Source organism: Scyliorhinus canicula, chromosome 6, assembly GCF_902713615.1.
Source record: "Scyliorhinus canicula chromosome 6, sScyCan1.1, whole genome shotgun sequence".
Lineage (NCBI taxonomy): Eukaryota > Metazoa > Chordata > Chondrichthyes > Carcharhiniformes > Scyliorhinidae > Scyliorhinus > Scyliorhinus canicula.
In genome coordinates, this window is record NC_052151.1 from 112,639,337 (window position 1) to 112,656,262 (window position 16,926).

A 16,926-nucleotide genomic window follows, 5' to 3' on the forward strand; every position below is an offset into this window, starting at 1 on the left:
CTTTGTGCTTCTGCTTTCTGAAGCATTGCCCCATTTAGAAAATAGTTTATGCCTAAATTCCTCCTTCCAAAGTGCATAACCTCACACTTTTCCACATTGTATTTCATTTGCCACTTCTTTGCCCACTCTCCTAGCTTGACCAAGTCCTTCTGCAGTCCCTTGCTTCCTCAATACTATCTGTCCCTCTACAGATCTTTGTATCATCTGCAAACTTAGCAACAGTGCCTTCAGTACCTTCTTCCAGATCATTAATGTATATTGTAAAAAGTTGTGGTCCCAGCACAGACCCGAGGCACACCACTAGTCACCGGCTGCCATCCTGAAAAATACCCCTTTATCCCCATTCTTTGCCTTCTGCCAGTCAGCCACTCCTCTATCCATGTCAGGATCTCACCCTTAACACCATGGGCTCTTAACGTATTTAACAGTCTCCTATGCAGCACCTTGTCAAAGGCTTTCTGGAAATCTAACATCCTGGAACTCGCTCCCGATCCTCACCTACCCCTCAGGGACTGCAGCAGTTCTGGAAGGCAACACCTTCACCACCACCTTCTGAAGGGTAACTGGGGATAGGCAATAAATGCTGGCCTAACCAGCGACGCCCAAATCCCATAAATGAATTTTTAAATAGAGTCATTCCACCTCACCAGGGTTTGTATAATCTAGGGGGGTATCCCAGCTAGCCAGACAGTGACAAACCGAGGAGTCATGCCCAGATCAACACCTTTTAGGGAACCTCATCTGGGGCCGGTTGTAACAAACATAAGTCATGAAATACTCAAAACTGAACTGTTTTGATGACGACATGTTCTCCTCTGCACATGTGGCTCAATTATCTTGCCCCGATTGGGACAGAATCTAATCCTTCTGTTCCCGCCGCTGTCAATGGGAATTTCCATTGACACCACCCCATGCCGCTGGGAAACCCGCAGGTGGGGATGTGCTGCTGGCGGAACCAGAGTCCCACCACCAGCGAACAGCCGAAGAATTCCGGCCTTGTTTGTTCAGCCCAGCGTCCACAACCCTCTGCAGTAAAGAATTCCACAGATTCACTACCGTCTGAGAAAGGAAATTCTTTTTTCTTTTTTTATAAATTTAGAGTACCCAATTATTATTTTTTCCCAATTAAGGGGCAATTTAGCGTGGCCAATCCACCTACCCTACACATCTTTGGGTTGTGGGGGTGAAACCCACACAAACACGGGGAGGATGTGCAAACTCCACACGGACAGTGACCCAGAGCCCGGATCGAACCTGGGACCTCGGCGTCATGAGGCAGCAATGCTAACCACTGCGCCACCATGCTGCCCAGCCTTGGACATACTTAACACCCCTCTGCGGTAAAGAATTCCACAGATTCACTACCCTCTGAGAAAGGAAATTCCTCTTCATCTCAGACTTAAATGAGCGGCCTCTGTTCCCATGTCCTGAACTACAGGATATCTGATTAAAAGTTATTTTCCAAAATTCAGATGCAGATCACATAAACATAAATATAAATGTCAGATATTTCCCTCACCTCGGCGGTTTTCCTTCAAGCCTTCTCCTCCCTTCCATTTGCATCTGGACTTTGATCAGATCTGCTGGGCTCGCAAAAAACTGACCAAGACCACCAGCCACCATTCCTCCTATCACAGCTTTCCTGGCCAAAAATGGACAACACATATTGTTGGCGTTTAATATTCTTGATCTTCAAATTATTTTTCATTTGTATCCCTTCCTTGAGAATTTAGTTTCCTTGCTCCATCAACTAGGCTAGCCTAATCTGTACTATCACCATTCCAAAGGATGTCAACGATCAATTATTATGTAAAAATTATATATAAAAATAACGAGTGGAACACATTTTTAAAAATATATTTTTATTCTCCTCCTTTTTCATATTTTCGCCCACATTTGCACCGACCAACAATAAACAGCCTCCCCAAACAGGCTACTTGTGACAATAAGACAATTTCAATTCATTTCACAATAAACAGTAACGAATAAAATGTTAATCCCCATATCAACAACAATCCCATTCCTCCTACCGACCCCAAACAACTGCCCGCATGTTAATATAAACAAATAACAAAAAGGAATCAGGAATCACCCATAGTCACCATTAACACATACAGTCCCCCTCCCCCCAACCTCTCCACCCACAGTCCCCCTCCCCCCAACCTCTCCACCCACAGTCCCCCTCCCCCCAACCTCTCCACCCACAGTCCCCCTCCCCCCAACCTCTCCACCCACAGTCCCCCTCCCCCCAACCTCTCCACCCATTAATGTTCGATGTTATCCAATTCTTGAAAGTGCATAATGAATAACGGCCATGAATTATAGAACCCCTCCATCCTTCCCCTCAATTCAATCTTAACCTTCTCGAGAGTCAAGAATTCCAACAGGTCTCTTCCCCCCCCCGCAACGCCAAGGCACAGGGTGGACCGGTTATTCTCCATCCCAACAGGATCCGCCTTAGTGATCAACGAGGCGAAGACTACAACATCTGCGTCTGCACCTGTTTCCAACCCTGGCTGGTCCGAATATGGCTTCCCGAGGTCCCAGGTCCAATTTCACATGCACCACCTTGGAAATTACCCTAAAGACCTCCTTCCAGTAATCCTCCAGCTTTGGACAGGAACAAAACATAGGAACATGATTTGCGCCCCCCCCCCCCCAACCCCGCAATTTTCGCACACATCTTCTACCCCTTCAAAGAATTAGCTCATCCTCGCCCTCGTGAGAGGTGCTCTATATATCACCTTCAACTGTATCAGCCCCAACCTCGCGCAAGAGGGGGAGGCTTTCACCCTCCGGAGCACCTCACACCAAAACCCCTCCTCCATACTCTCTCCAAACTCTTCCTCCCACTTTGCTTTGATCCCTTCCAGTGGTGCCTTCTCCTCATCCAAAATAGTTCTGTAAACCACTGACACTACCCCCTTCTCCAGTCCCCCTATCGTCAGCACCTCCTCCAGCAATGTGGAGGTCAGCTCCACCGGGAAGCTCTGTATCTCCTTCCTGGCAAAGTCTCGAACCTGCATGTATCTAAACATTTCTCCATGCCCCAGCTCATACTTCGCTTCCAGCTCCTTCAAACCTGCAAAGCGACCCCCAAGAAACAAATCTTAAAGTATCTTAATCCCCTTCTCCTCCCATTTCCGAAAATTTCCATCTCACTTCCCTGGCTCAAATCTGTGGTTCCCTCGAATCGGTATGTCGCTCGACCCTGCCCCCAACCCGAAGTGTTGGCAAAACTGCCGCCAAATTCTCAATGAAGCTATTATTACCGGACTCCCTGAGTATTTCCCCGGGGTCATTGGGAGCGGCGCTGTTGGAGTGGAACACATAGGGTGTGATTTAACGGAGACATTTCAAGTGTCAGTTTTGTGCGTGATTGGCGGGGCACCCTGTACCCCCGAGGAGGTCAGAGAGCCAGCAGCAGGGTCACCAATACCACCTGCAAGCCAGTGGCAATGGCTGTTAGAAGGGCTAGTTTCCGATGTTGGTAGGACAATGACCTCCACCAAGCTGCAAGGCTGCCACCTCTCTCCTGGCGCCAGTTCCGCCTGCCACATCTCAAACTTCCAAACCTATGCCCCCCGCCCCTCCACAAATCACTGGCTGTCACCTTGCACCTGCCCCACATCAGATCTTCATGTTTGTTCCTCACCCACTAACAGAACCCCTTCATGTCCCACTGCGGTGCCCACACATGCCACCTGCTATCGACCCGCTAATCCATCAAGCGCAAGGTTCATAGTGTTCTCACAGTGTTCTCACTTTGTCCTCACAGGAGAAGATAGCCCGTAATAACCAGGAAAGGGCCAAGAAGGGGGTGCGGAGTACCAGAGATCCAAGTCCTCACCCCCTATGAGGAACGGGCTCTGGAGATTGTGGGGTTGTCCAAGGAGAAAGCAGTCTGAAGATTGGCCTCCACCAGGCAGGTGAGGGAACGCTGCTCCTTCATTCAGATCACCTGTCTCAAGTAAGTTGTTCATGCCAGCCAAAATGACTCTTCCCTCTCAGTGACCCCGGGTATATTCTCTCGCAGGATCTCCATCTGATAGGGCCAGGCCACCCGGCGCCAACCTCCTCTAAAGATCACCTCAGGAGAGGTCTGAGGAGACCACCATCGAAGTGTTACAACTATTACCCCCATCTTACACCAGTGCAGTTACGCACACCTCGGTGGGTGACATTAATGGATAGACTTCTGGGCATAATCTGGTGAGCACCACGCAGTTGCTGATGTACATCAGGTGGGGACGTCCGCTAAGGGCATCAAAGGCCACAGGGCACGGAAATCAGCATGCTGCCTCTACCTCCGATTTGCATCCTTGAGTAACACCTAGGTGTGGCAGCAGACCATGGAAGATGAAGAGAGAGGATTACTGAAAGGCCCGAGGGGGGGGGGGGAGAACTAAGGAAATTGGAAATTGCCAATATTCACGATTGAAACATGTTACACCTGATACATGTGCAGCTCCTCTGTCATGTTAATCTGCATCTTCATCCCATCCCTTGTCGACCCGTTGACAGTGCCAACACAGACCCATCACCCTGGGGTGATGTTACAGACCCTGGGAGGGTGGAACAAGATAGTCTGGGGGTTGGGGGGGGGGGTGGTGTAGAGGGAAGAGGGGAGTGGGGCAGTGGGCAAAGAGAGGATGGGGAGGGTGAGCTGATGGAGAAAGCCTCGTCCTATGAGAAGCAGGCGAGGATGAGCGCCTCCCTAGTCCTCAGAGCATGCTGGATCCTTGCCGTCTGTCCTCCATCTTCCAGTTGCACCTGCGGGTCCTCCCCGGCTCGTCCACCAATCCCTCCTGGTCTGCCTCCTCCTCAGGCAAGGCCGCATGCCCTTCCTCGTCCAGAATATCACCCCGTTGCTGAGTCAGTGTAATAAATCCATGGAGGCAGAAGTTCCTTCACCAGAAGCCGTTTTAATAACAGAACCAACATCAGTATGACCGTGTGCATTCAGCTTGCTGTCTATACTGGAAGTACAGAGGATCTGACACTACCTTTTATATACAAAGAAGAGGTTCCCTGATTGGCCCACTAATCAGGGAACTCGTATTCCAATTGGCCAATCTCAAAGGCCTGGTCTAAGTCATTACAGCCAGCAGACCACCACAAAGCGGGACATCCTCTGGCAACATGGGCCTCATTGTATCGAGTCTCCGCCTCGCTATCCGGCCTCCGAACTGGCATCATCAGCCAGGTCCTCGGCGGATACCCCTTATCCCCAAGAGCCAAACTGTCATCCTGGGGTGGTCCTCGAAGACGCCAAGGAATTCCGTATGTCCCAGGATGTAGCTGTCATGCATGCTCCTTGGGAAACGGGATATACACGCGCATGATCCGGTGGCAGTGGTTGCAGCCGAGTTGAACATTCAGGGAGTGGAACCCTTGCTGTTAATGAAGGAAACTCCCTATGCCCTGATGCGCGCAAGGTGACGTGCGTGCCATCAATTACCCCGTGGACCTGGGACACCCGGCGATGGTGGAGAATCCTGCAGCCTAGGCACCTTGATAGGCTTGGTCAAGCTCAAAGATGACATAGTCTGCTAACCTCACAGATACATTTGTGGGTAGTAGCTTGGGAAATGCTACACAGGTCCCCGCTCGAGCCCTGGAATGAACTGGTGGCATAGAGTTTCAGGGCTGCTCTGACCATCACGGCTACCGGGACAGCTGTCCTCCTCCTCCTCCCCAGGATGCCAAGTCCGCAAGGATGTTGTTGAGATGAAGCCTCCTGCGGCACATGCTGTCCATCATCTCATTGAAAGACCAACGTCGCCTGTACGCCATGGGCTGTCGCCGGCATCTTCCTCTGGATTCCTCCTCGGTACGATGGGGGCTGGATCTTCAGGGTGTGTGGTGTCCCCCTGCACATGGGGTTCCGCCTCCAGCGACGCTGCTACCACCTTCTCCGGTGTCTGGCTGTCTGGGCTGCCACCAGCACCATAAGGGCAGGCTCTGTGGGACCGACAACATCAGCCATATGTTATATCTATGAAGAATTGGAGAAGGAGACTGACAATCGATTAGGGCTTCCTCCCCGGGACTCTCAAATCCCCCAAGCCTCCCCCACCCTTACGTGCCCTGCCCTCTCTCAGAGTGCCATTCACCGAGCCATTTGTGCTGGAGAACCTTGCTCTGCACACTCACCCGGCACAACAAGAGCTCCAAACCTAAGGTCCCCGTTGGGAACATTCGGGAGACAGTGTTCAAGTGCCCTCCCACTTAACCTTTGGTCGCGAGGAGATTCCCAGTGCTTAAACCCAGCTTTCGTGTGTTTGATTGGCTGCTGCCTCTATGGTGCTGATGCTTCTAGAGTTCAGGAAAACTGTCAGGCTTCAAAGTTTGATTGAAATGCGATGCAATAATCATCATCTGAGACATGGCACATGCATTCATGAGAAGCCATTTGAGAGTATTTTGTTTATTAAACAGCCAACTGTAACCAAGACTTAAAAATCAAGTACATAACAGTCCACATATCACACTGACCATTGAACAACAAAGAAAGGCCACCGTTCCACATTGGTACTAATACAAAGCTATATCAGCTCATTTTCACAAAAAAAACACATGATATATGTTATCATGACCAGAGCTTTGTCGTAGAAATGATCTGCCCATCAATGTGTTACATGCTCCATGTATCAATGCCATTCTCCGTCCAGGAGCTGTGCCGACCCTCCCACATGGCCCAATCTCACCAAATCCTGGCATCCGCATATTCCACTGCCGCTTAAAGTTGAACATCCTTGACTTCCAGTGTGTTTAACCAATGGTGATAAGCCAGTTACTCATATCAGCAATAATAACATTAGCAATTCTTTAATGGCATTAGCAGGTGGCCCATTTGGAGCAATGTTGCGCAGCAGGTCCTGCAGCGTCTCCTTGCTTCAAACTCAATTGCCTTCTGGACTCATACTCACCCCTGAGCGGGTGTTTCAGGACCCAGGTATCTTAGAAAAATGTGCCCTTCTTTCCAACTACAGAAAAGGAGGGAAACAGCAACAGCAACCTCCAGGCATTTACAGTGACCAGCAGGAAAAAGCAGCAAACACAAACTGCAGCTGTGAAGTACTCTCACAACTAACAAGGCCAATTCCTTATTTATTTTTAAACAAACAGTTTTATTGAGGTAGTTTTTCGGCATTGTAAACAGTTACAGACATCAACAAAAAGAAAGCAAAAAAGTCAAAAATGTGCAAGCATCCACGTACACTCAATACTTCAATCGTACCATACTGCACAGGCCCGCTCCTCTCCCATCGGCACTACCCGCCAATTTATCCCTCCTACTCTATTCTACTCTAACCCCCCCCCGCCGATGCTCACTCTCCCGCAAAGAAGTCAATAAATGGTTGCCACCTTCGTGCGAAACCCTGTACAGATCCCCTCAAGGTGAACTTAATTTTTTCCATACCTATAAAACTCGACATGTCCGAAAGCCACAACTCAGTCTTCGGGGCTTTAAGTCCCTCCATGCCAATAATATTAGTCGCCAGGCTATCAGGGAAGCAAAGGCCAACACATCGGCCTCTTTCTCATCCTGGACTCCCGGGTCCTCCAAAACCCCAAAAATTGCCACCCCTGGACCCATCGCCACCCTTGTTTTTAGCACTGGGACATGACCCCCGCAAATCCCTCCCAGTACCCCCTCAGCTTAGGGCATTCCCAAAACATGTGAACATGGTTCGCTGGTCCTCCTGCGCACCTAGTGCATTTGTCCTCTACCCCAAAGAATTTGCTCATCCAAGCCACCGTCATGTGGGCTCGGCGAACGACCTTAAATTGAATCAGGCCGAGCCTGGCACATGTCGCGGTCGAATTTACCCTACTCAGGGCTTCTGCCCACAGCCCGTCCTCCATTTCCCCGCCTAGCTCCTCCTCCCATTTGAGTTTCAGTTCCTCCATCCGGGACCCTTCCCCCTTCATGAGCACCTTATAAATATCAGAGGCTCTACCCTCCCCTCCTTCCCCCCTAGAGACTATTCTGTCTAGGATCCCCATTGGCGGGAGGCGTCTACGAACAAAGTCCCGCAACTGTAGGTACCTGAAATCGTTTCCCCTTACCAGACCAAATTTCTCCTCCAAGCTCCTCAAACTCGCAAAGCTCCCTTCCAGGAACATATCGCCCACCCTCCCCACCCGCGCCATACTCTAAACCCCCCATCCATACTCCCGGGGGCAAACCGATGGTTGTCGCAGATTGGCGCCCAGACGGAAACGCCCACACCTCCCCTACATGCCTCCTCCACTGGCCCCATATCCGCAAGGTCGCCACCACTACCGGGCTGGTGGAGCACCTGGCCGGTGGCAGCGGTAGAGGAGCCGTGACCAGGGCTACCAAGCTGTGCCCCTGCACGAAGACGCCTCCACCCGCTCCCAGATAGACCCCGTACCCACCATCCACTTCCTTATCATAGCGATGTTAGCCGCCCAGTAATAGTTGATCAGACTCGGCAATGCCAACCCTCCCTCGCTGCGGCTCCTCTCAAGCATCGCCTTCTTCACCCGCGGGGATTTTCCCGCCCAGACAAAGCTCATGATCATCTTGTTAACCCTTTTGAAGGACTGTGGGATAAAGATCGGGAGGCACTGAAAAATGAACAGGAATCTAGGGAGGATTGTCATCTTTACAGTCTGCACCCTCCATCCCATCTCCGGAACTCTCCGTCTATTTGTTCCACCACCCTGGCCAAATTTAACTTGTGCAGCCTGCCCCAGTCTCGCGCCACCTGGATCCCCAGGTACCGTAAATTTTCCTCAACCAGCCTAAATAGTAGCCCTCTCAATCTGTTCTCCTGTCCCCTAGCCTGCACCACAAACATTTCACTTTTGGCCATATTTAATTTGTACCCTGAGAACTGGTCGAACTTCCTCAATGTTTCCAGTATACTTTCCATCCCGGCCAATGGGTCCGACAAGTACAGGAGCAGGTCGTCCGCATAGAGAGAGACCCAATGTTCCACCCCGCCCCTAACCATCCTCTTCCATCCCTTTTCGGCTCTCAGCGCAATCGCCAGCGGCTCTATGGCCCGCGCAAACAGCAGCGGGGAGAGCGGGCAGCCCTGTCTGGTCCCGCGGTATAGTCTAAAATACTCTGACACGACTTCCGGTTGCGGCTATGACTAGCTAAGCCGCACATTTGGAAGCTCCTGCAACAAAGGTGTTTTTGGGCCAATTGGAGGGCCCCAACGGCGCTGAAAAAACGAATCCCGGTGGGGGAAGGTCCCCTGAGGAGAGCTAGACCGATTTTATGGTCGGTATCCGGAGTGGAGCGGCAAGAAAAACGGCAGCAGCTCCCCAAAAAAAGCGGGGGAAGAAAATCAAAATGGCGGCCGGCGGTGCACCGGAGGAGTGGAAGAAATGGGCGGAGGAGCAGCAGGCCGCTCTCCTCCGTTTTTTCACGGAGATGAAAGTGGAACTCTTAGAGTCCATGAACGCGACGGCCACCAGGTTGGTGGGAGCCCAGGCGATCCAAGAGGCGTCGATTAAAGATCTGCAGCAGGAGATGGCCGCGAGGGAGGAGGAGGCCACAGTCATCGGGGCAAAGGTGGAGGTGCACGAGGCACTCCACATGAAGTGGCAGAGCCGCTTCGAGGAGCTGGACACTCGGATGAGGAGGAAAAATTTGAGGATCCTGGGCCTGGAAGAAGGCCTGGAGGGGTCGGATCTCCCGGGATATGTGGCGGAGATGTTGAGCTCCCTGATGGGGGAAGGGGCCGGTCCGGCGCCCCTGGAATTGGAAGAGGCATACCGGGTCATGGCCAGGAGGCCTAGGGCAAACGAGCCCCGAGGGCGGTGCTGGTGCGGTTCCAGCGGCTAAGTGATCGAGAGAAAGTCCTGAGGTGGGCTAAAAGGGAGAAAAGCAGCAAGTGGCAGAACTCGACGGTAAGGGTGTACCAGGACTGGAGTGCGGAGGTGGCAAAGCGGCGGGCCCGGTACAACCGGACAAAGGCGGTGCTACACGCGAAAAAGATCAAATTTGGAATGTTGCAACCGGCGCGCTTGTGGGTCACCTACAAGGACCAACATCATTATTTCGAGTCCCCAGAGGAGGCCTGGACCTTTGTACAAGAGGAAAAGTTGGACACGAACTAAAACCTGGGAGCACCGGCGGTCGTAGCCGCCGGGGGACTCTTGATTGTGCAAGTGGCCCTTTTCTTTTTCAGGCCAGGTCGGAACTGGGTAACAGTTTCGTGGAGTGTTTGGGGTGTTTTTTCTCGAACGGTTGACTTTTCTGAATATTTTGAAGGTTTCGAGTTGTTGGGTGTTTCTGTATATTTGTACTGTTGAAATCTCTATTGTGGGTCGTTGGCTTCTTATGGGGTGTTTTTTCCCGTTTCCAATTTCCCTTAGTTATTTACCCCTCTTACCCTTTTTCTTTGGGTGCTTGGGGGGGTTTTTTGTTCTTTTTTTTCTTTTCGGGTTATGGTTATCTGCGGTTATTTATACTGTTTGATGGAGGGTGATGGTTGGGCACACTGTTAGTTGATAGTTAGTTAATTATTTTGTTATTTAAGTATGTAGTTAAGTATTTATGTATTTAGTTGCCATTGGGTATTTGTATTTATATCGTTAAGTTGGGGAGACGGGACGGGGGGGAGCGGGTTGATTATGCGGGTCTTTCTCGGGGGTTTTAAGGGGATCTTTCACGGGCGCAGATGGGGTGAACCGGGAGGAGTCGGAATGTGGCAGGAGCAGCCGGGTCAGCGGAGACCAGCTGACTCTCGGGAGTACGATGTGGGGTACATCGCGGCTAGGGGGGGTCCTAGCCGGGGGGGGGGGGGGGAAGGGGGGGGGGGGACTGGGGGGGGACACCGGGTTGCTGCTAGAAAGACCAGGGACGAGAAGGGGAGAGCCGGGGGGGGGGGGGGTGGGGGGGGGGGGGCATCGCTATGGGAAGCGGGTCAGAAAAGAAGGGATGACCCGGGGCGAGCAAGGGACAAGACATGGCTAATCGACAGGGAGTAGGGACGGGTCGCTCTGCGACCCGATTGATCACGTGGAACGTAAGGGGGCTGAATGGGCCGGTCAAAAGATCAAGGGTCTTCTCACACCTGAAGGGACTGAAGGCTGATGTAGCAATGCTGCAGGAGACTCATTTGAGGGTAGCAGATCAGGTCCGCCTGAGAAGGGGGTGGGTGGGACAGGTGTTCCACTCAGGCTTGGATATCAAGAACCGGGGGGTGGCGATTTTGGTGGGAAAGAGAGTGTCGTTTGTGGCGGCAGAGGTGGTGGCAGACAAGGAGGGCAGGTACGTGATGGTGAGGGGTAGGCTGCAGGGAGAGAGTGTGGTACTGGTAAATGTGTATGCCCCGAACTGGGACGACGCGGGTTTTATGAGGCGCCTGCTGGGCCTCATCCCGGGACTGGAGGCAGGGGGCCTGATCATGGGAGGGGACTTTAATACGGTGTTAGACCCTGGGCTGGATAGATCGAGTTCCAGGACGAATAGGAGGCCGGCAGCGGCAGAGGTGTTAAGGGGGTTCATGGAGCAGATGGGAGGGGTAGACCCATGGAGATTTGGTAGGCCTAGGGCGAGGGAGTATTCTTTTTTCTCCCACGTCCACAGAGTGTACTCTAGGATCGATTTTTTCGTATTGAACAGGGGGCTGATACCGAGAGTGCAGGACACGGAGTACTCGGCCATTGCGATATCGGACCATGCACCACATTGGGTGGACGTGGACATGGGGGAGGCGCGGGACCAACGCCCGTTGTGGCGCCTGGATGTAGGGCTGTTGGCGGACGAAGAGGTGTGCAGAAGGGTGAGAACGGGCATTGAGAACTATCTGGGTACGAATGACACAGGTGAGGTGCAGGTGGGGACGGTCTGGGAGGCCTTGAAAGCAGTGATTAGAGGAGAGCTGATCTCCATAAGGGCACACAGAGAGAGGAAGGAGAGGCAGGAAAGGGAGAGGCTGGTGGGGGAGCTCCTAGAAGTAGATAGGAAATATGCGGCGGCGCCAGAGGAGGGGCTATTAAGGGAGCGGCGTAGCTTGCAGGCCAGGTTCGACCTACTGACCACTAGGAAGGCGGAAATGCAGTGGAGAAGGGCGCAGGGTGCGGCGTATGAGTACGGGGAAAAGGCGAGCAGGATGCTGGCACACCAGCTTCGTAAGCGAGATGCAGCCAGAGAGATTGGGGGAGTGAGAGAGAGGGGTGGGGATGTAGTGCAGAAGGGGCAAGAGGTGAATAGGGTCTTTAGGGACTTCTATAGGGAATTGTATAGGTCTGAACCGCCGAAGAGGAGAGGGGGAATGAAGAACTTTCTCGACAAATTGGGGTTCCCAAAGGTACAGGAGGAGCTGGTGGAAGGGTTGGGGGCGCCGATAGAGCTGCAGGAGCTAATTAAAGGGATAGGCCAGATGCAGGCGGGGAAGGCGCCGGGGCCGGATGGGTTCCCGGTGGAGTTTTACAGGAAATTTGTGGACTTGGTGGGTCCAGTGCTGGTGCGAGCCTTCAATGAGGCGCGCGAGGGGGGGGTTCTGCCTCCAACAATGTCGCAGGCCCTGATCTCCTTGATTTTGAAGCGGGACAAGGACCCGGTCCAGTGCGGGTCCTACAGGCCTATCTCCCTCTTAAATGTAGATGCCAAGCTGTTAGCAAAGGTCCTGGCAACCAGGATAGAGGACTGTGTGCCAGGGGTAGTCCATGAAGACCAGACGGGGTTCGTGAAGGGACGCCAACTTAACACAAATGTCCGGAGATTGTTAAATGTGATTATGATGCCAGCAGTGGAAGGGGAGGCGGAGATAGTGGTAGCGCTGGACGCGGAGAAGGCATTTGACAGGGTGGAGTGGGAATACTTGTGGGAGACGTTGGAAAGGTTTGGGTTTGGGGAGGGATTTATCAAGTGGGTAAAACTGCTCTATTCAGCTCCGATGGCAAGTGTGGTAACAAACGGGAGGAGGTCAGAATATTTTGGGCTCCATCGAGGTACTAGGCAGGGATGTCCCCTATCTCCCTTACTCTTTGCATTAGCGATTGAGCCGTTGGCGATGGCACTGAGGGGTTCAGGGGGGTGGAGAGGACTGACAAGGGGAGGGGAGGAACATCGGGTCTCGCTCTATGCGGATGATTTGTTGTTGTATGTGGCAGACCCGGAGGGGGGAATGCCGGAGGTAATGGGGATACTAGCGGAGTTCGGGGACTTTTCGGGATATAAATTAAATCTGGGGAAAAGTGAGGTCTTTGTAATACACCCGGGAGACCAAGGGGAGGGAATTGGGAGGCTCCCCTTCAAAAGAGCAGTTAAAAGTTTTAGGTATTTGGGGGTGCAGGTGGCAAAGAACTGGGGGACCCTACACAAGTTGAACTTTTCCAGACTGGTGGAGCAGATGGAGGAGGAGTTTAAGAGGTGGGACATGGTGCCGCTGTCGCTGGCAGGGAGGGTGCAGTCAGTTAAAATGACGGTCCTCCCGAGGTTCTTGTTTTTGTTCCAGTGTCTGCCCATCTTCCTCCCCAGGGCCTTTTTCAAGAAGGTAACGAGTAGTATCATGGGGTATGTGTGGGCACATGGCACCCCGAGAGTTAGAAGGGTCTTTTTGGAGCGGAGTAGGGATAGTGGAGGGCTGGCGTTACCCAACCTTTCAGGATATTACTGGGCGGCAAATACATTGATGGTACGAAAGTGGATGATGGAAGGGGAGGGGGCAGCCTGGAAGCGCATGGAGAGGGCGTCCTGCGGCAACATAAGCTTAGGGGCACTGGTAACGGCACCATGGCCGCTCCCTCCCACGAGGTATACCACGAGCCCGGTGGTGGCGGCCACCCTCAAGATCTGGGGGCAGTGGAGGCGACACAGGGGGGAAGTGGGAGGTCTGATAGGGGCACCACTAAGAGGGAACCACAGATTTGCGCCGGGAAACACAGGAGGGGGATTCCAGAGCTGGCAGAGGGCGGGTATTAGACAACTGAGGGACTTGTTTATAGAGGGGAGGTTTGCGAGCCTGGGAGAGCTGGAGGTGAAATTTGGGCTCCCCCCGGGGAACACGTTCAGGTACCTCCAAGTGAAGGCATTTGCCAGACGACAGGTAGCGGGGTTCCCCGCGCTCCCCGACAGGGGGGTGAGTGATAGGGTGCTATCAGGGGTCTGGGTCGGGGAGGGGAAGATCTCGGACATCTATAAGATTATGCAGGAGGTGGAGGAGGTACCAGTAGAGGAGCTGAAAGATAAGTGGGAGTTAGAGCTGGGGGAACAGATAGAGGACGGGACATGGGCAGACGCCCTGGAGAGGGTCAACTCGTCGTCGTCATGTGCGAGACTAAGTCTCATTCAATTTAAGGTACTGCATAGAGCCCACATGACGGGGACAAGGATGAGTCGGTTTTTCGGGGGTGAAGACAGGTGTATTAGATGTTCGGGAAGCCCTGCGAATCATGCACATATGTTTTGGGCATGTCCGGCACTGGAGGAGTTCTGGAAGGGGGTGGCAGGGACGGTGTCGAGAGTGGTGGGGTCCAGGGTCAAGCCAGGATGGGGACTTGCGATCTTCGGGGTTGGGGTGGAACCGGGGGTACAGGAGGCGAGGGAGGCTGGAATATTAGCCTTTGCGTCCTTGGTGGCTCGGAGGAGGATCCTGATTCAGTGGAGGGACGAAAGGCCTCCGAGTGTTAACACCTGGTTAAACGACATGGCAAACTTCATCCAATTGGAAAGGATCAAATTCGCCCTGAGAGGGTCGGTGCAGGGGTTTTCCAGGCGATGGCAACCCTTCCTAGACCTCTTGGATCAGAGATAGAAACTGAGGCCATGACAGCAGCAACCCGGGAGGGGAGGGGAGGGCGGGAGGGGGGGGGGGGAGGGGGGACAACGACGAAGGAAGTACGGTAGCGGCGGTGGCACGGGCAAGGCCTGCCCGAGGACGCTGCTAGAAATGATAAGTTGGTCTGACTGTCGGTTCGCCGGCGGGGGGGGGGGACGCGCGGGTAGGGGGGGGGGGGGGGGTTTTTTTTTTTTTTTTTTTCTTGTTAAGTAGGGGGGTTTGACTTTGTTTTGTTATAATTTAAATGTAAATGTAGGGGGGGTTAAAATGTTTGTATTTTGAAAAATTCAATAAAAATTATTTTTAAAAAAAAATAAATAAAATACTCTGACACTTCTCTGTTTGTCCTGACGCTGGCCTTTGGGGCCTGATATAACAGTCTGATCCAATTTACCAGTCCCTCCCCGAACCCAAACCGTCCGAGCACCTCCCATAGATAGCCCCACTCCACCCGGTCGAAGGCCTTCTCGGCATCCATCGCCACCACTACCTCCACCTCCTTGCCCGTCGGGGGCATCATTATCACATTGAGCAATCTTCTCAAGTTGGCTGACAGCTGCCTGCCTTTCACAAACCCCGTTTGGTCATCCCCAATCACCTCCGGTACGCAGTCCTCAATTCTAATCGCCAGGACCTTTGCCAGGAGCTTGGCATCTACATTGATCAGGGAGATTTGCCTGTATGACCCGCACGCTTCCGGGTCCTTACTCCGCTTCAATATCAGTGATATGGTGGCCTGCGATATCGGCGGCGGCAGGGTCCTTCTGTCCCTTGCCTCATTAAACACCCTCGCCAAGACCGGACCCACCAGCTCAGAGAACTTCCTATAAAACTCTACTGGGTATCCATCCGGCCCCGGGGACTTCCCCGACTACATGGCCTTTAGGCCCCCCAATACCTCCTCCATTCTAATCGGGGCCCCCAGCCCATCCACTCGCCCCCCCCACCTACTGTTGGGAATGTTAACCCGTCCAAAAACCTTTTCATCTCCTCCGGTTCTTCCGGGGGCTCCGAAGTGTACAGCTTGCTATAGAAGTCCCGGAATACCTTATTCAATCCTGTTGGGTCCTCCACTCTGCACCCCTCCCCATCCATCACTCTACCTATTTCCCTGGCCGCCTCCCTCTTCTTGAGTTGCTGCGTTAACAATCTGCTAGCCTTTTCCCCATGCTCGTACACCACACCGCTCGCCTTCCTAAGCTGTTCCACGGCCCTACTCGTGGATAGCGCCCCCAGTTCCGCCTGTAGTCTCTGCCTCTCCCTGAGTAAAACCCCCCCGGGGACTCCGCGTGTTCCTCATTTATCCGACACATTTCCCTAACCAATCTGTCCATCTCTGCCCTGTCTGCCTTGGCCCTGTGGGCCCCAATTGAGATCAACTCTCCCCACACTACTGCCTTCAGCGCCTCCCACAGGGTCGCTGCTGAGACCTCCCCCGTATCGTTCACCTGCAAGTAGTTTTGCATACACCTCCGAAGCCTCTCACAGATCCCCTCCTCTGACAACAGTCCCACGTCTGGCCTCCATTGTGGGCGTTGGTGATTCACCCCTCCGACCTGCAGGTCTACCCAGTGCGAGGCATGGTCCGAGATAGTGATTGCCGAATATTCTGTGTTCTTTACCTCCCCTATACAGTCCCTGCTTAGGACAAAGAAGTCTATCCTAGAATATACTTTATGGACGTGCGAGCAAAACGAGTAGTCCTTTCCCGTCGGCTGTCTGGCTCTCCAGGTGTCCACTGCCAACATTTGCTCCATAAACCCTTTCAGCTCCCTTGCCATTGCTGGGAGTCTACCCATTCTGGGACACGACCGATCCAGCCCGGGGCATGGACCATGTTAAAGTCCCCGGCCAATTCCTTATTAACAATATCCTTCAGCTGTGAAGCTAGAGGCTGCTCACAGTCAAAGGGAGTTATAGTGACCTTCAGCATATCATCAAGAACAGGCCTCGGTCCAGGCCTCAGGCTTCCAAAAATAAAATCCCACCACAAATTCTGATAATGCCACTGTAATCAGCAAACAGGAGATATATTTAAAATAAGCAAAGAACTTGCATCCATATAATGCCTTTCATGACATCGGGGCACCCCACAGTGCTTTACAGTCAATGAAGTACTTTGGATGTTTAGTCCCCGTTGTAATGTCGG

General features: G+C 52.7%; 1 protein-coding gene across 3 annotated transcripts in view; it reads right to left on the reverse strand.

Moving 5' to 3' along the window:
- The window catches only part of slc25a27 (solute carrier family 25 member 27), a 44,627-nt gene that overhangs the window by 16,243 nt on the left and 11,458 nt on the right, over positions 1-16,926 (reverse strand). For all 3 annotated transcript variants that reach the window (XM_038799908.1, XM_038799910.1, XM_038799907.1), the window contains one exon: positions 1,520-1,642. In XM_038799908.1, coding sequence (XP_038655836.1) covers positions 1,520-1,642 — 123 coding nt within the window. The remainder of the gene's footprint in view (positions 1-1,519; positions 1,643-16,926) is intronic.